Source organism: Choristoneura fumiferana, chromosome 12 (assembly GCF_025370935.1).
Source record: "Choristoneura fumiferana chromosome 12, NRCan_CFum_1, whole genome shotgun sequence".
NCBI lineage: Eukaryota > Metazoa > Arthropoda > Insecta > Lepidoptera > Tortricidae > Choristoneura > Choristoneura fumiferana.
In genome coordinates, this window is record NC_133483.1 from 21,710,405 (window position 1) to 21,730,655 (window position 20,251).

Below are 20,251 nucleotides of genomic sequence, written 5' to 3' on the forward strand. Positions count from 1 at the left end.
TAATACTAACAGCTAAAAACTGTTTTCAGGATTTATCAAAATTCCCACGGGATAGTGAATAACTGGGATTTGTATTTTCACTTTTAATTAATGACCCTATTTCCGTAACTATAATTATTAGAGACTTCAAATTTGGTAAACAAGTAGGTAATACTAACAGCTTAAAACTATTTTCAGGATTTATCAAAATTCCCACGGGATAGGGAATAATATGGGATTTATATTTTCACTTCTAAATGGCCCTATTTGCGTAACTATAATTATTAGAAACTTCAAATTTGGCATGCAGGTAGGTAAAAACTGTTTCAAAGATTTTCCGAATATCCCACGGGATAAAACGAATAAAGAGGATTTTATATACCTACTTACTTACCAACTGAATCAGAAAACGCATAAGCTAAACCAATAAAACTGGGGACTGGAGATTTGGCAAACTGATGTAAATCTGGTAACAGTTATTAAGCAGTGACATCCTTCTCATCCTGGTGAGGATCGTCTCCGTAGAAGGGAACTCCTCAAAAGTTGATGGCACACGCAAAAGACTTTACATGATTGTTTAATTTCAATGACAATGCGTTTACATGATATACACCGCCTGATGCTGCAGCCAGGGTCGTCTGCTGATTACGGAACTCCTCAAGGGCTGATAGCAAGATACGAATTTTTACATGTACGTTCAACGAGCTGACACAATTACTTTGCCCACCCGTGACCTTTATGGTAGCTACTTTTGTGCTCATGCAATGTGTGTTCATGCAGTTCCTCCACCTCCACACTGTAAGAACACACAAATCACACAAATCCATCTATCACCACCACCACTTTACACTAACGCGTTTCGAACTCAACCAGAGCTCATCTTCAGAGCAACACGACCGTTCAGCAAGCTACGGTGTGAAATTTGGCATAGATGGACCTAAAGTAATGCAGAGGTGCACTAGGGCAAAGATTAGAGAAATAAAAAGAATAGGAAAATATCTCAACTTTGTTTGTTTCTTTGTTTGTTGGAGGTCATCTCTGAAACTATTGAGCTGATTTAAATAATTCTTTTATCAATAGAAAGATTCACTATCCCTGATTGACATTAGACTACTTACTTTAAAAAAAAATTGCAAACTTTCTGCAGAATAAAAATGTTTCAATTTTGAGGCAGATTTTCAAAATTATTTCAATAATAGAAAGCTACAATGTGACTCTAATCGACAATTAAGAATATTAAAATAGATCATAACAGTGATTCACATCCCGCGGGAACTTTACAATTTCTCGGGATATTATAATCCTATGTCGTGTATGAAGTCGCGGGCAAAAGAAACGCGTAGTATGTACTTTAAGTTTTCTAAAATTCCAACCCTGAATCAGCGAAGCAGGTTTTCAAAGTTGGTAAGAATCATAATTAATTACGTATGTAGGTCGATTTTTGTATTACAAAATTTGCACCAACTGTCTAAAAGAAAATCTGTCTGTATTTGTATTTCCATATAATTCTCCGAAAAATTAATCAAAACACGAAAAAAGGATCGCAGAAAGAAAAATGTATATTACTCCAAATTTAACGCGAGCGAAGCCGCGGGCAAAAGCTAGTTTCCTATAAAGCTCTTCAAATATACGCTAGGAATTAGCGTGTGCTTAACAAAATCTAGACCTTGACTAGACTAGGCTAGACTTTGGAACTTCTACCTACTTTAGTACCAAAAAAAAATGTTTTTTTACTGTCATACAGCTTTATAATTATATGTAGGTACCTATGTATGTACCAAATGTTTTGACTTCTGAGATTTGACCTATAGGTACTACAAGTGATATAATAGCTTGTTAAAATCGGAAAATATATTTTCCAAGATTGAAACCGAATTACGCTATAAATTTGTGCGAACTGAAATACCGCAAAGATTAATTGGAACTTTGAGTCACAATTTGTTCAAAATCCGAGGTTAATTAACAGTTTAATTATTCTATTTTCATTTGTAGATCTTTAAACAAAGCTTAAACAAATATTGAATGTCTTTGATAACTGTTATTATTATGTTTGTTGACTAAGAGGCTGTTTCACCACCCATTGATTAATTTTGTTTGACGGATAAATGTAATGCCGTCTCTGTCTATTCGAACAAAACAAACAAAGACGGCATCACATTTATCCATCACATAGTTCTTGAATTCTAAAGGCGTCTATCGTCTTTGCCTTAGTCGTGGCTAGGGGTTAATTTGACTACGTAGTTATCAAGTTCTCCAATTAGTAGTACCTATAATTGAGCTGTGTTCAAAGCTAAACAGGATTACTTATTGCTGCAGGTCTGCATTAGATAGAAACTTTATTATTTATAACAAAAGCGTGGATCTTTGACAAAAGCCTTATTATCTTTATTCGTTGAGGCGGGATATATCATCGAAGATGTAGATATTTTAAAAAACTTAAACTTTAAACACACTTTGTGCTACCTTATATGTAGAAAGATACACAAAGCATAACCAAATAAACTCATTACGCGTATAGATTTAATCACTTACGAACAAACATCAATTAACTAAATTTGTAGTATAATTTGAAGCTTATCATTATCAATATACAGTGTGCTAGCGTAGGATCCGTTTTGTGATCAAACAAAATGCTTAAGGTTGTTTACACAGACAACCTGTAGTTAAATTTACTATACCAAACTACAACTTAATTGTGTTATTATTATTGCTAAGGATCGGCAAGCGCAGCCTAGGACCTCAACCAAACAAGATCGACGAAGGATCTGGTTAAGACGTATGCAGCATTACGACTAAACCGCCGCGGTTTTTAACTGCGTGACTTTGTGAATAAAGTAAACTTAAAGCCGCCAATGTGGCCGCTTGCATTAGTTTACTGATTCACTTGATTTGGTCTTAAGCATTGCTCTTACTCACTACTCTTGGAAATAGGTACTAGATTACCCAACATAGCCATGTATTAATAAGCCAGTATTTTTGTATGTGAATGTAGATTCAGCCAGGGTAGCCTTTATCTAATAAACCATTCTTATTCTAATTCCGACGGATACCACCGATACTACCGACGGATTCAAAAGTTAATTAGTTATAGATATCGATATAATTAGCTACTTGGCAGAGTTCTAGACCACTAGACTTATTTTCTTCCTTTTAGTTTTTAAGGCAGTCGGGTTTTTTGATTTTTTAATTTAATGTTTTATTTTATACTTTTTTGATATTTCTGTGAAAATGGTACATTAAAAGTATTATAACCCGTACCTATATATTTAGAATGTGCTAATTCTTAGCTTTCATTTCATACCCATATAGTTACTAATACAATTTTTTTATTCCCCCGCCATTTTTTTTTCGCAGACGCCATATTGAAATATTATATACCCTATGTCACTGCGACAGTTATGACAAATCCAATAATACCTCATATGTTAAAATCCGTCCAGCTGTTTAGGCTGCTGCGAGGACCAAAGATATGGACATACATACCCACCATACATACATACATACGCTCGAAAAACATAAGCCTCCTTCGGGCAGTCAGGTAAAAAACTACCAAGTAAAACATGTATTATGGGTAGGGTACCAGGTAATGGAAAAATGTACTGATATAAACAAATAAATATCACGGGACAATTCACACCAATTGACCTAGTCCCAAAGTAAGCTTAGCAAAGCTTGTGTTATGGGTACTAAGCAATGGATAAATATAATTATATAGATATAGATACATACTTAAATACATATTAAACACCCAAGACCCGAGAGCAAAGATTCGTATTTTTCATACAAATATCTGCCCCGTCACGGGAATCGAACCCGGGACCTCAAGCTTCGTAGTCAGGTTCTTTAACAACTAGGCCATCTGGCCTGGTCGTCTAATACTTTATTATGATATCCTACTAATATGCATGGTAAGGCTAGCACTATGTTCAATTAGGATTATTTTAAACTAGATGTTGTCAGCGACTCCGTCCGCGTTCAATTCGTTCATTGCAATCCCACGGGAAATATGCAATTTCCCGGGATAAAAACTATCCTATGTCCTGCCCCGGGACTCAAACTAGCGAAGTAACTAGTATAGCGAAGTTCATCTAAATCAGTTCAGCGGTTTAGACGTGGAGAGTTAACAAACAAACATACTTACTAGCTTTTGCCCGCTGCTTCGCGCGCGCAGAATTAGTATGTAATTTAAAACTTGCATTATTTCGGAATAAGAAGTAGACTATATGTTAATCCAGAGTATAAATTATCTGTATGCTTAGTTTCATGCAAATCCCTTTAGTAGTTTTAGCGTGAAAGAGTAACAAACATCCATCCATCCATACTAACTTTCGCGTTTATAATATTACTAGCGTTTACCCGCGGCTTCGCACGCGTAAATCATTAGATACAGCAGTTGCATTGAAATTCCGGGATTTTATTAAATTCTCGAGGAAATTCCCTAAAATTACATCGTGGTTTTCATCGACTTTAAATTAAAAAACCCATGCCAAATTTCATGACTCTAAGCACAGCGGTTATTAGTTCAAGATTTTATCCCTAACCCGTGGGAACATCGGGATAAAAAGTAGCATGTGTTATTCCAGACGTCCAGCTACCTACATACATACCAAATTTCATGCCTCTAAGCCCAGCGGTTGTTATTTAGAGATTTTATCCCTATACCATGGGAATATCGGGATAAAAGTATCCTATGTTTTAATCCAGGTTATAAACTAAGTTTTTGGCAAATTTCATCTAAATCCGTCCAGCCGTTTCAGCGTGAAGAAGTAACAAACATACTCACTCACTCACTCACTCACTCACAAACTTTCACATTTATAATATTAGTAGGATAGTGGGATTAGGGGGATGGGATAGAGGGATTAGTAAAAAGTGGGATAACTAATTTGTACCCCAATAAAAGTACAACTTCTAATCTTAATACCATAATTTAAATTTATTGAGTAGACGTCGAATGTCTATGCCAAGCCAACACCGGATAATGAAGAAGACTCAAAGAATTCAAACTAAACTTTCGGTATTTTAATGAAACATTTCGCGTCCTAAAAATGCGGAGCAGTAAATGTTTGTCTGAAAATTTTGCTTATGAATTTTGATTGCTTTTAAACTTAGATTCTTAATTAGTACTAACTAGAATTTGGCTTGTGCACAAGTTTAATTGGTATGGGTGAGTCCGTGCCGTGCCCGGTTTAAAACCTAAATTACACCGCGAGCGGAGTTGACATTAATGACTTTTCACTTCTCATGCTCTTAAAATGTAACTTTAGTCTCTGCATATCCGGACTAAAGTTCCTCATTATCTCTAGGGATTAAAATTAATTTGCTCTGGAAACCCCTAAACAGCCAGTCACGGTGTTTGTGAATGGAGGATTATTGCCATTTTCAGTGATTGTGTATATTTATACATGTCGGCGGCCGATTGTAAAATCCAAACAACAAAGATATTTAAACATATCAGGCCGATTAAGTGAAAAAGTTGCACGAAACACCCAAATAATGCATACTTACCAAACTATCAAGCTTATAATATTATAGTAGGAATAGGATACAAAAAGCTAAGATTGTTTTTTTGGAATCTTTTTGTATTTTTTATTTCAATTCCAAATTTTTACTTTTACGGTCATCCCGTAAAACCTAAATTCAAAATAGAAACTGAAAAAATAGATGCACAGAAAAACTAGAAAAATAAGACCAGCACTATAGTAATCGAACTCAGGTCCTCGGTATTCCGTACCGCGTGCTATACCGCTACACCACTGCTGGTCAAAAAGCTAGCCCCTCCTCTGATTTAAACCTAGAACTTTTACCTTCATAAAACGCTACGAGCCGCCTAATCAAACTTTTAACCTTAACTTTTTTTAATTACTTAGGTTAACTGGAAGAGATCCCTTTAAGGGTTAAGTTCGCCTTTGTACATCTTATTATCCTGTGTTATGTTATTTTCATGTGTTTTGTGTACAATAAAGAGTTTTACAATACAATACAATACAATACTTAAATTATCTCTACTTAACTACAACAACATACATCAAAACTTGTCATATCACCACTTAGCCATTTATCTTTTGCTCTATCAAAACTTATTACAGCGAAGCACAGCTGTCCAACAATTTTCAAAATAACCTGAAAATATTATAAAGGCAAAGTGTTGTTAAAAACACGAAGGCAATTTCACAAGTAATTTAATCCGGGCTATTGCCGGCAGTCAGCTATTGAACAATCCAAATTATGCTGCCACGGATTCATTAAGTGGAGATTTCACGCCGAAGTTAATTTAATTTACAAACAAACAGACGAACTAGACTAAAATTAGTGAATGTAGAGGCAATTATGTATATATAAATTACAGATCACGTTAATTCAATTCAATTATTGAAAGTATAGCTCCATCGATATATCGATGGTTCCGCCAATGTCGAGGTTGGAAAAGACTATCAATTTAGCAGTAACAAAACGAAACGTTTAAAATGACAATTGTCAATTTTCTTTTCACGCCAAAACTTTTTTTGCAGTCTTTGCTGTTCGAGATGTCGCTTTTAGGGCCATAGTTGACGCAAAGTACGTCGGCAATATTTATATATTTACATAATAATATAGAATATTCATAATCCTGTGAATTTATTCTGTAACTAATAAATGAATCATAAAAAATCAGATTCTTAGGGGCTGTTTCACCTTCCATTGATTACTGTTAACTGACGGTTAATGTGAAGAAACAAATAGAGACGGCATCACATTAGCCGTCAGTTAACACTAATCAATGGATGGTGACACAGCCCCTTAATTTCACGTCTTATGTAAATGGCCCTTTTCGTGGATATTTGACATTTTGTATAGTGTTTTTGTCAACATTTATCTTTCACTGAACCTGGTTTTGTTGATTTTTAATTTATTTTAGCACTCACATTAGTTTTAAATAACTTTTAGTACCTATGAATATTTATGAACCTCGAGGTCTTTATATTGTTTTTGGTTTACCTGTATACTCATTAATATACAACTGTATGTGTTCTTAAAATAATAAAATAAAATAAATTTTGCAATGAAACAAATGAATGTCGTCTTGCAGGTCTAGGCCTGCAACGGTATATTTTGAAGCCTATTTTAAGGAACACAACATAAACATTACATACATAGCATGTTTGAGAAAAAACTAAGTTGCACGGCAGAACAAAAAGGGCCTCCACTCAACATGTGTTGCGACACATATGTGCGGTAACGCTGGTTTTCTGTAGAGCCCAAACGTCAAACTATGTATGCATAAACCAGTTCATTTACCCCGTGGAAAGCGAAAAAAAATGACATGCAAGAATACACTGACCTGGCTCAGTATGTAAAAATACTGACGTCGTTAAGAGCCAAGTACACCCTAACCCCCCACGCAAAAAGAGGGGTGTTAAAAATTTGAACGCAATGTCTGTCTGTCTGTCTGTCCGTCTGTGTGTCAGTCTGTGGCACCGTATCTCTTAAGCGGGTGGACCGACTTGAATGTGTATTTTTTTATTATTTGAAAGCAAGTTTTCTAGCAATGCTTCTTAGACATGTTTCATCAAAATCGGTTCAGCCGTTTTTGAGATATTGAACTTTGAAGTGACAGAGTCGGGGGGTTCCCCAACTTTTTCCATCACGTACCTATGTAATTGTTAAGTTCATTGATCATTCATATTTCGTTACATTGTTTGCAGGTTCCATTACAATAATGTCGTATGCCTTCATGGGCCGGACGCTGTGCTCTGTCAAACCTCCGTTTGACATAGATGAAGGCAACGTCAGTATGCAGCAGGTAAGCATTAAATTGCCTTGTCAGCAAATCCACTTATCTACCATACCGCGTATACAGTGTGTTGAACGTGATTCAAAATGAGTGTTTCATGCTCAGTTAACGCTGGACAATAAGTAAATAATAAATAAATAATAAATATTATGGGACACTTGACATCAATGAGGGCTATCGCGTATGAATTCGCCACTAGAGGCGCTAGTGTAGCGTGAGGTCTCCGAAATGTCAAATCTCATAGTTTTTGGGTGAGCTACGCGGGTTTATTTACAATTAGAATAATTTTGTGAATATTTTGCAATATCTGAAATTAATTATGGCAAATATGCGTTCCGGGGCAATGAATGTCTGTGTTTTGAGACAGTTTTGTCTTTCGGAAACCTTTGTCCTCCCTTTTTTCCGAACAAAACGAGGACTATGGAACACTGTGGCATGCTCGATATTTTTATGGTACGGTTTTAAGGTGTATTTCATATGATTTTAATCTAAACTTTGTTTTCACGCCCGTAATAACAGACTTTGAAAGCTCTTAAATACTTAAAACCTCACGCAACAGTGCGCCATCTAGTGAGACAAAAAACGATAGCCCTCATTGACCTAGTCCCAAACTAAGCAAAGCTTGTACTATGGACACTAGGCAACGGATAAACATACTTATATAGATAAATACATACTTAAATACATATTAAACATCCAAGACCCGAGAACAAACATTTGTATTATTCATACAAATATCTGCACCGGCCGGGATTTGAACCCGGGACCTCAAGCTTCGTAGTCAGGTTCTCTAACCACTTAGCCATCCGGTCGTCACAATATAATGCATACAACCCATTTGTTGAAAATAGTCTAAGAAAATTTGCATAGTATGGATTAACAATGTATGACATTGTTCAAGAAAAAAATCAAGAATTCAGCGTATGTATGTTTTGCAGGTGGTAGGACCTTGTGCAAGGTCCGCCCGGATTGCTACCACCATCTTGCTCGCTAATCCTGCCGTGAAGCAGCATTGCTTGCACTGTTGTGATTCGGCGTGGAGTGTAAGACAGCCGGTGAAATTACTGGCACTTGAGGTATCCCATCTTAGGCCTCTAGGTTGGCAACGCATCTGCAATATCTCTGGTATTGGAGATGTTTATGGGTGGTGGTGATCTCTTACCATCAGGAGACCCACTTGCTCGTTTGCCATCCAGTGGAATATAAAAAAAAAACCGCAAATTTGATCCGATGAATTTCAAGAACATTGTCCAGTAACTAACTGAGCATAAATACTAATTTTGGTTCACGTTCAAAATTTCAGCCTGTATCACGTTCGCCGGCGGTAAAGGGCATTACCGTAAAATATACGAATCTATATGACAGTACGGCTAACGCAGTATTTATTCGAGATTGCCTATAAGACAGTACGGAGCTTCCCGAGCAAAACTTATAGCATTGATACATAGCAATTTTTTACTGTCATGTGATGTACAACAACTGTTGTTACACTAATGCCGAAACAACGTGTAATAACAAGCTCGAGCACTGCTATAGTCGTAGTTTCATTTCGTATGAAAAAAAGTACCGTCATTCCAGTACATTCTATATCTTGGGTACCGCCGGCGAACGTGATTTACTGTTGTTTTATAGAAGATGATTTTACACGAGTAATTGACTGAATTTGTTAGATCCGTGGAATTCATCCGATTTCTTTAACGCACCGTCGACGCTCGATACACACGCCTACCCCGCCGTCACCGTCCTGTGGCACTCTGTGGCATTTTTAGCCTACCATTGTAGATGCTGACGAGGCCAGCCCAGTCCCACTTCAACCTTGGCAGTATTTGTGTCGGCGACCGATCGTAAAATCCTAAAATTCCTAGGCATATCATGAAACGCCGCCATTTTTTCACGTTTTGGCCAGTTTTTCATGATTTGGCCAGTGGTCACAATTCATACCAACCGCTCTTCGCTTCGCTCGTCGTACCTAATTTTTTTTGACATATCACGATGTGCCCGGTATAGAGCTAGGAATATCGACAAACGCGTTGCTCTAATCTATCTGCCGTGCCTGGACAACTTTTAGCCAATACATGAAATGGCGCCATTTCACGATTTGCCTACGAATTTTGTGATTTGGCGGATTTTACGATCGGCCGCCGACATTAGTACCAACATAGACAATGCGTGCATTGGATTGGTTCTCGAGTAGGCAATGGGTAGTTAGCGCCGCATGCGAAGACAGTTCTAGCACTGCCTACTCTGCCGCTTACTCAATGCATACCATAGTTGGTATTCAAGGGGGGTTGCCAGCCGGTGTCCCAGGGGAGGGGGGGCCGGGGCAAATTGATATGGAGAATGAGAAAAGTATGTAGGTATTTAGTGGATTTGGTGAATTCATTCGAGTTTTGGTTTCGTCGTACAGGCATGTTCGATCAAGCAAGTCAAGTCAAAGAACTGGTTTGGTTTTTTTACATTAACCATTTTTTTAGAATTTTTAGGGGAGGAAGCTGCCCTTCCCTGCTCCACCCTGGCGACGCCCTTGTAAAAGCGTGTTTTATGTAAACACCCGGATTTTTTGTAATGTACTTATTTTGTTTGTACAGTAAACGTAAAGTGCTCATCACTATCATAATACTGTCCTCCTAAGCCAAAAGGCGCTATCTCAAGAAAAAACATGTGATGCAGAATGTCTTAAACAAGACAACTCTCAACAACAACAACAACAACTCTTTAATAACTTTTTTTTTGAGATAGTCCTTTTTGGCTTAGGAGTGCAGAATAGTCACCATCTTTAATTTAATATCAATAGCAATAGAGGTGATAGAAGGGTGTCATCTTTTGGGCATTACCGTGTCGAGCACTCGGACGATTACCTTAATTATTTATTTTATATAAAAAAAAAACTTTCTTCTTGGCAACGATGGTCTTTCCGAAAGCGCTGGTAGTTTAAACAAAAAGTGACATGTAAAAGAGCCCTTGGCGGCCTATTTGCAGATTAAACATTTTGAATTTTTGACAAACATTCCCAGGGTCTAAGACTGATGAAGGAGAGGAAACGTGTGGCGTGGATCCTGCTCCTCCTGGCCGTTCTATTCGCGCTCTGCTGGATGCCTTACAACATAATGCAGCTCCTACTGGATATGTATGCTGTCAACGCCAAGGATTTGAGCGTCTATTTGCCTTATGCTTTGTTTTTAGGTGAGTCTATCATCATCATCATCATCATCATCATCATCATCATCATCATCATCATCATCATCATCATCATCATCACTATCATCATCATTAACATCATGATCTATTTGAAATTTGAAATGAGTTTATTAATCAATCAGAATGTACATGCGAGAAGGATAGGGACCTTTTAGTACGTATGCAGGATACCTGTAGCAGAAGACCCCGCTTCTCCAGATAACAATGCAGCAAGATAGAGAAATAGGATCATATCAGCCGTAAAAGGTCCACTGTTGGACATAGACCTCCCCCACAGTCATCTAGTTGCTTGAGCGGTCTGCATGTACCGACAGTAAACTCTGCAGTTTCGCAGTTTTAATGCTAGATTTAAAGAGCATGTTTCGGCATATAGGAATGAGCATCCTGATAGATCGAATTCTGCCAAACATCTGTTAGAATTAAATCATTATTTTTCGGACTCAGATTCGTATGAAGTGTTACTTTACTGTGGAAAGGGGTTTCGTCTCGATGTTTTAGAATGCATTGAGATAATTAGGTACAACAGTATGGGGTCTATTATTAATGAGCAGGTAAATTTAGTTCATCTCCCTTTCAGCAATGGTAGTTAATAAAACATGCCTTGACAGTAAATAAATAGAAATCAAGGTAGTTTTGTAAATTTATTAATAACTAGCTTTTGCCGCGACTTCGTCCGCGTGGAATAGTAATTTTGGGAAGTATTTCATTTATTTAGGATACCTATTCTGCCAATAATAGTACATAGTAACTTCTACGGTTAACCGAAAATAACCTATTTTAATTTAATACATTGCTATAAATATAAACTATTTTTTTTTGTTCTTCCATCCATCCATCCACCCGATGTTCTTTGGTAAAACATAAATATTTTGCGGATAGCCACAATTTAGCAATACCTACGACGTGTATTCTACCCTGCCAACACAAAAGGACTAATTCTTCATAGTGAATTCTTGACACCTTACGTCCTTTATAGTAAGTTAGGAGGGTAGGATTATAATTAAGACGGCATTTTTACTAAGCATAGCTACACATATTTCCGATAAATATACTTATATGTAGTAATTTGTTTGGAATTCCTTAAGAATTTTCATCCCCATATTTTCAAGTAAATAGGTTGAAATTTGAAAAGCGCCAGAGCAAATGTTTTTTAGTGTTCCGTACCTAAAAAGGAAAAAATTGGACCCTTATAGGATTACTTTGCTATCCGTCCGTCCGTCTATCAAACCTCTAAGTCAAGGCAATCAAAAGCTACAGTCATTAAAAAGGTGTTTCCAAACCTATTGCCTTAACAGAAAAAGTTATAGGGTACTTCCGGCTGTCCTAGAAACTTGGAATTTTGCATAAAGGTAGCTCTTATTGCACAATAAATAAGAAAAATCTGAAAATCATATTTTTTCATGTCTGACTGTCTATGTGAATACGCCATCTTAAATGACCCCACATTGCGTACATTTCGCCTATGAGCTTAGAAGGCTCTGCTAACACTGCATCATCCCCTCTGCTAACATCCCCTCGCAGGTAAAATTTTCAAAAACGCTTGAACAAATATCTATTTATTTCTTATAAGTAGCCCAATGCCAAGTTTCATAAAGAACCATCGATTTATCTTCGACAATGACGATCTTCCATATAAAGTTTCATCCCCTATTTCACCCCTCACAGGAAGAATTTTTAAAGACGCGCGAACAAATATCTATTTATCTCTTTTCATGTGCCCAAATGGCAAGTTTCATAAAGAACCGTCCAATTATCTTCGACAATGACGATCTTCCATATAAAGTTTCATCCCCTATTTCACCCCCTCACAGGAAGAATTTTAAAAAACGTGCGAACAAATATCTATTTATCTCTTTTCATGTGCCGAAATGGCAAGTTTAATAAAGATTCATCGATTTATCTTCGATAATGACGACCTTCCACATAAACTTTCATCCCCTATTTCATCCCCTCACAGGTCGAATTTTCTAAAAAGCTCAAACAAATATAGACTTATTTCTTATCAAGTGCCTAAATGCCAAGTTTCATAGTTTTATCTTTGACAGCGACGAACTTCCACCATATAAACTATCATCCCCTATTTCAACCCCTTAAAGCCTCTTTTTCGCGATAAAAGGTAGCCTATGTTCTTTCCCAAGGTCTATTCTATCTCTGTACCAAATTTCATCAAAATCGGTTCAGCGGTTTAGGCGTGAAAGCGTAACAGACAGACAGACAGACAGACAGACAGACAGACAGAGTTACTTTCGCATTTATAATATTAGTATGGATAGTATGGATAGTATGGATTTGTGGGTTTTGTTTTTTTTGATAAAATATATGTGGGTACTTGAGGAGTTACAGTGCCAAATTAAAACGGTGGTTGTGGTTTGTTAGTCTAACAACTGGTAGCAAGTTGTACGGTTTTGTTAATCTGAAGATGAGCTCTGGTTGAGTTCGAAACGCGTCAGTGTGGTGTGGTGGTGGCGATGGATGGGTTATTGTGATTTGTGTGTGTACTTACATTGTGGAGGTGGAGAAACTGCATGAACACGCATATTTTGCATAAGCTTAGCTAACGTTAGGTCGCGGGTGAGCAAGGAAATTCTTTTAGTTCATTGTAGCAACTTACTTTATGAGATGCTGCTTGAAGTGTAAGTAAAAAAAAAACTTCTGTAAGCTCTTCAGATGAAGTGGATGTTGCTTATCTTGTTGTCTGATCTTGTCTATATGACTCACATGTGGTAGAGCCTTACTGCAACGAGTTGCTGGCTGCAGTACGAATGGGCCGGCTCGACCGGGTTAGTACCACACTTCCACAGAATACCGGCGTGAAATAGTAGTTTTGCTACTGTGTTTCGCACGGTGAGTGGGAGATCCAGAGGCCCAACTCCCCTCCCCCTCCCCCCTCCTCTATCCCCCTCCCATTTACGCTGGCAACGCACCCGCAGTCCTAATTATGCTGTAGATGTGCATGCGTGGCGGTGATCGCTAACCATCAAGTGATCCGCATAATCGTTTGCCAGCTATTTGATAAAGAAAAAAAACATTCAAAATAAGTTGTTACTTGGTATCGAGGTGTCGAACTTCGTGAAATTCACACATTTATAAAATGATCGAACATCATCAGTCATCGGCCGGAGTCATCGTCGGTAATGGTTTTATATTTTTGTCATCAGGTCACGCGAATTCTGCAATCAACCCCATAGTATACTGCATCATGACGAGGAACTTCCAGCGGTCGGTGAGGAAGCTACTTTGCGGTAGAGCTCTCTGTAAACAAGCCAAATTCACGGTAAATCTGTCGTTTTTTTAAAGGCCTGTGATGGAATGGTTCTTTACTATTACACTACAGGAAAACCTATTAGAGAAGTTTAGCTTAAATATGGGGAGTGCAATAAAAAAAAACATCTTTTGACTCGGATTTTTCCGGATTTAAATTTTTAGCTAACATTTTACTGTAGGTAGATACTTTAATTAAGTACCTACCCATTTTATAATTATAAATTCCTCTTTTGTTTGTATACATATCTAAGAAGTATTTCGGTTTCCTAGCATGTATTTAATTTGTAATGTATTTTTTGCGTAACACCTGATTTTTTTTTATTTCACAATAATATTTATCAAATTACCTTCATAATCTTTCTCATCTTATTTCTAATATGTATGTACCAAAATAAACACACACTGTCAACTTAACAACCGCACAAACCTTGCCCTCTTTAAGCCAACACGCTATAGCATGTTTGCTATATGGTTCTTCACGAGTGTAGGGCGGCACAATAGGCCTTTTGTATGGGAATGGCGCAATCATTTCCCATTTGTCGTCCTTGGGAGACAAATTAAGCTTCACCGACAGACGGGCGTGGTTGCATGCAAACAGAGGTAACTAGGAAATGGAATAGGACTTTTGGCTAGGACACAAATACGTGCGGCGGAGCGGGTATCGTTTTGGCTAGGACACAAATACGTGTGGCGGAGCGGGTATCGTTTTGGCTAGGACACAAATACGTGTGGCGGAGCGGGTATCGTTTTGGCTAGGACACAAATACGTGTGGCGGAGCGGGTATCGTTTTGGCTAGGACACAAATACGTGTGGCGGAGCGGGTATCGTTTTGGCTAGGACACAAATACGTGTGGCGGAGCGGGTATCGTTTGGCTAGGACACAAATACGTGTGGCGGAGCGGGTATCGTTTTGGCTAGGACACAAATACGTGCGGCGGAGCGGGTATCGTTTTGGCTAGGACACAAATACGTGTGGCGGAGCGGGTATCGTTTTGGCTAGGACAAAAATACGTGTGGCGGAGCGGGTATCGTTTTGGCTAGGACACAAATACGTGTGGCGGAGCGGGTATCGTTTTGGCTAGGACACAAATACGTGTGGCGGAGCGGGTATCGTTTTGGCTAGGACACAAATACGTGCGGCGGAGCGGGTATCGTTTTGGCTAGGACACAAATACGTGTGGCGGAGCGGGTATCGTTTTGGCTAGGACACAAATACGTGTGGCGGAGCGGGTATCGTTTTGGCTAGGACACAAATACGTGTGGCGGAGCGGGTATCGTTTTGGCTAGGACACAAATACGTGTGGCGGAGCGGGTATCGTTTTGGCTAGGACACAAATACGTGTGGCGGGGCGGGTATCGTTTTGGCTAGGACACAAATACGTGCGGCGTAGCGGGTATCCTTAAGGCTAGGACACAAATACGTGTGGCGGAGCGGGTATCGTTTTGGCTAGGACACAAATACGTGTGGCGGAGCGGGTATCGTTTTGGCTAGGACACAAATACGTGCGGCGGAGCGGGTATCGTTTTTGCACGGGTTAACCAGTAGCACAGTATAACAAGTTTCCCTACAGTAATCCGACGGCGACGTCTAATAGACAGAGCAATCGTGAGGGGTAAGACGCGGGTGGGAGGAGCCCCAGCTGCATACTTCGCCGTTCTTAGTAGCTTGGGATAAGTCTTCTAGGGCTATCGCGTTTTTTTACAATTAAATTTATAATAAAATGTATTATGGTTCATACGACATGAACATCATTATGATCATCATGAGCCACCATAGACCCATTTCACAGTAAACGTCATAATGACATCGCATTCGAATTAATGATTCGCAGAAATATCTCGGGTTAAATGAGTCACTTTCCACCCTTGGTTATCAATCTACTATTTCATCTCTCCTGTTCGGAAAGTTTAAGTTTAGTTTGCGTTTTCATCTCTAGGGTGGAAAGTTTTTTTTTAATAATTTTTCGTTTAGCCACGGAGTCGAAGATAATTGAGTTACGTCAAGGACACTTTTTTTTCACGTTTCGGCATGGCCATCTAGATGCACGTCGTGACCAAGGAGCTTATATACAACACTGGAGGTTGGAAGCCGAACATCCGTTTGAAACAAGAAATTTGATCTTTATTACGTCACGAACATATTCCATCTCTTTCTTTAGTAAGGTTAAGAAAGAGGTGGAATATATAAATAAGTAATAAAGGTCAAACTTCTTCGTTCGGCGTTCAACCTCTAGTTGCCAAGTGGCCAGTCGAAATGGTACTGTTGGAGGTTGTATATAAGTTAATTCAATTTATTATTATTCTCATTTTTTGTAGTATTTTACTTTCCTCACAGTCGAAATGAAAAGTAGAGTGTCTAACTCGGATGATATTACACATTTCCCCTCGAACTATTGGCGCTCTCACTTTGTTCGAGCGCCAGAAATATCTCGGATGAAATGGGTCACTTTCCACCTTTAGTTATCAATCTACTATTTCTTTACATCTGTCTATGTGCTCGAATATGCTGGGCAAAATCCTCTTATCCTGACTTCATACAATCTCAGTTTAAACTGCCCCTATCCCCCCGTTTGAGCCATGCTAGCTCATCAACACGAAACTTAAAACCTAATTTAACCAAATCAGAAATGAGAGCGCAAAATAATTTCTTCCGTTAAAATTTTGATTCTTTTGCGAGCGCGGTTCTGAACTCACGACCCTTTGCTTGAAAGGCTATAGATACAGTCGGTGCCCTAACATAAGTATCCACTTTTCTATGCAACTAGTATGAAAAAGTGGATACATGAGTTTGGGAACCGACTGTACAGTCAAGGGCAAAGATATCGACACGGCCAAAGTTACAAAAATATGTATACACGACTTTATGCACTTAACATTAAGGCCGTGTATACATATTTATGCAACTTCGGAAGTGTCGATATCTTTGCCCTTGACTGTACCACTAGGCTGCTTTGATTCGTTGTTGAAATTTTTTTTTTTAATTTATTCTCAAAAAAAGGTACATAATTTTATTTACATAACTAATTTCGCCAAACTATGACGTTTATTGGCCAATATTGCGCTCACTTAGAACAATTGTACCCTACTTAATTAAAACTTAACTACTTAATGTTACTTAATGTTACTTAATGTTACTTAATGTTACTTAATGTTACTTAATGTTACTTAATGTTACTTAATGTTACTTAATGTTATGTTATCGTTACATATATTTATTTATGGCATTCGTTACTTTAGAATCATTTTTCCTGTTTAAAAATAACTGCTTGTGATAAAAATAATGATACAATAACGAGCTAACTCGACGACAAAAGGATCCATTTGTCCTACAATAAAGACGTACAATTGATAAAAACACAATGTCTCTTTCTCTAAGTTCCGAGTTAACCTTCTATAAGTGGCTTTCTTTATCGCTCGAACATAATACAATGTAACCTTTTTTACCCGACTGCCCAGAGGAGGGTATTTTCTGAATTTTCCGGTTAGTTTGACTTTTATAGGGCCCAATCTATCATCAGGGTCGGGTGCTTCGGCAAATATGAAAATAAGTCCTTCGCAGTAAGTTTCGGAAAATAGAGGGTTCTTGTCACAGATATAGATTACACTAGATAACGCAACGCAAACACCTCAATCTGTGTGAAAACCAACCGTGTCACATTTTTATATCTACTCGTACTGTGACGTCTCAAGAGCGAATTAGCGATGTGAATTCCCCGATGTCCGCGCAAAATCGATTTAAATGCGCCACCCGCTCGCGCCGTGGGACTCTAGTCAGTCACTAGTCATGATTAGTCAGTTAGCGGTCAGTCTTTGTATGGGGCCAACCTCAACGTTTGGTTGGGGTTCAGACACGCGAAGTAGATGCATTTGCGTAATCTAGTGTAATCTATATCTGTGGTTTTTGTTGTTGTATTTGAACAAAATAATTTAATTAAGCGCACAATAATTCAATTTGGAGCCATGGTGGCCTAGTGGTTTTACTATGGCCTCTCAAACATAAGATGGCGTGTTCAAATCCAGGCTCACACTTCTGAGTTTTTATGTTACCTGCACAAACCTGCGGAGCAATTCGATAGTGTGTGTTAAGTTCCCGATCCACACTGTGCCCGCGTAGGAACTACGGCCCGAGCCCTTTCATTTTGAGACGAGGCCTGTGCCCAGCAGTGGGTGGTATATAGGTTGGGATGATGATGATGGTGAATTCAATTTAATACGAGTTGCTCGTCAATAATAATAATTTGACTGGTAACTCAGCCACATCTCTTGTCCGGGTGAGCGGTTAGTTCCGAATTAATGTAGACGTCTCTCGATGAGAGCTAAAACATAGATGTCACTAGTGTCGCTGCTTAATTCTCGCTTATTTGCTCGTAGCGCGTAGCAGCGTTTTTCCGCTTTGTAGCGAAAACTGCATACCAACAGAGAACGCGCCTAGCGGGTTCTTGGCACTGAATGTGTTAAATGACAAAGAAAAAAGCAGGCTGAAATGTGTGGTGCATGGGAGAAATCTGTCCAGTGGTGGTGTAGGGGTATGGCACGCAGCACGGAATGCTGAGGACCTGGGTTCGATTCCCAGCGCTGGTCTCTTTATCCGGGCTTTTTTCTGTGCATCCATGTTTCAGTTGGTATTTTCGTTGGTAACTCGGCCTTATAATGCGTTATTTCTCAAAATGAGAGATAATGAGCTAGAAAATCGTATAACCTTTATTATGGGATTCTTCAAATCACAAAGTTGGCTTTTGTAAACATCCCGCTTCATGTTTATAATGTTTGTCTTTACAATTTGTCTTCTCTATCTGTAAAATTCCGTAATTGATGCAAATATTTTGTTTAGAAGTTAAAAAAAATGTAAAAAAACACTACCCTCTTTAAAGTACTTTAGTTTACTCTCAATTCTCTACAAATTACTTTCAGGTTTACAATTCAAAGTCAAAAGTCAAAATATCTTTATTCAAATTTAGCTATAACAAGCACTTATGAATGTCAAAAAAAAAATCTACCACCGGTTCGGAAAAACCTCTGCTGAGAAGAATCCGGCAAGAAACTCAACGAGGTATATATATATATTTTTTTTTAAAAGATTTACAATATTAATTAAATGATATGTATACATCACAAGTATTTAACACACTTATTTTTAACACAGTAGGTTCGCTATTTGAAGGGATCGCTAATGCGGATCGGAATTATTTCCAAATATCCCTGTCCATGATATATCATTAACTTTATAATACGCCTTTGATATTAATGTCTTCTTGACAATAGATCTGAATTTTGTATCCTTTCATTTATAATATTTTGGAATTTTATTATAAAAACGTATGCAATTCCCAGAAAAGACTTTTTGGTTTAGCCAGTCTGTAAGATGAAACTTTAAGCTTCCCTGTGTTTCTAGTAGCCTTTTGCTTATCGACGTTAGTGGAAAATCACATATGTTCTTCCTAACATACATGATTATTTCAAAAACATAAAGCGACGGCAGGGTTAGATATCTGTTTCCTTAAAAAAAGAATCTTAAAGATTCACCGTCTTCAAATAATAAATTGCTCCAATTGCTCTCTCTTTTGTAAGATAAAAATTGACTCAATGTCTGCAGCAGATCCCCATAAAATAGGCCGTACGAATAATGCTATTAAAGTAAGCAAAATACACCACCGTGCCGTCGCACATCGGTAAGCTGCCGTATTTCCAAACTGCAAAAGCAGCAGAGCTCAATCTACCCGCGATTGCTGTGACGTGAGTCCCCACTGTAGTTTAGAATCGAGCGTTATTCCTAAAAATACTGTTGATTTTACAAATTCAATAGTTTGACCATTAACTTTATATAGAAACTGAATTCGAGCTAGATGAATTTATCAACGAGATTTAATACATTTAGTTTTCTTAGGATTAGTAACAAATTATTGGCAGCAAACCCATGCGGATATCACGGACAGGGTTTCATTGGGCTCAATGAAGTCGGTATCTTTTCTACTAACCTTGAACAGTAAGACGTGTCGTCAGCAAATAACTATACCCCGACTTTTGGCTTTACCATA

General features: G+C 38.1%; 1 protein-coding gene across 4 annotated transcripts in view; it reads left to right on the forward strand.

The window, feature by feature from the left end:
* LOC141433597 (neuropeptide FF receptor 2-like) overlaps positions 1 to 20,251 on the forward strand; it is a 143,585-nt gene that overhangs the window by 112,852 nt on the left and 10,482 nt on the right. For all 4 annotated transcript variants that reach the window (XM_074095705.1, XM_074095704.1, XM_074095706.1 and 1 more), the window contains exons 6-8: positions 7,665 to 7,762; positions 10,768 to 10,936; positions 14,110 to 14,225. In XM_074095705.1, coding sequence (XP_073951806.1) covers positions 7,665 to 7,762; positions 10,768 to 10,936; positions 14,110 to 14,225 — 383 coding nt within the window. The remainder of the gene's footprint in view (positions 1 to 7,664; positions 7,763 to 10,767; positions 10,937 to 14,109; positions 14,226 to 20,251) is intronic.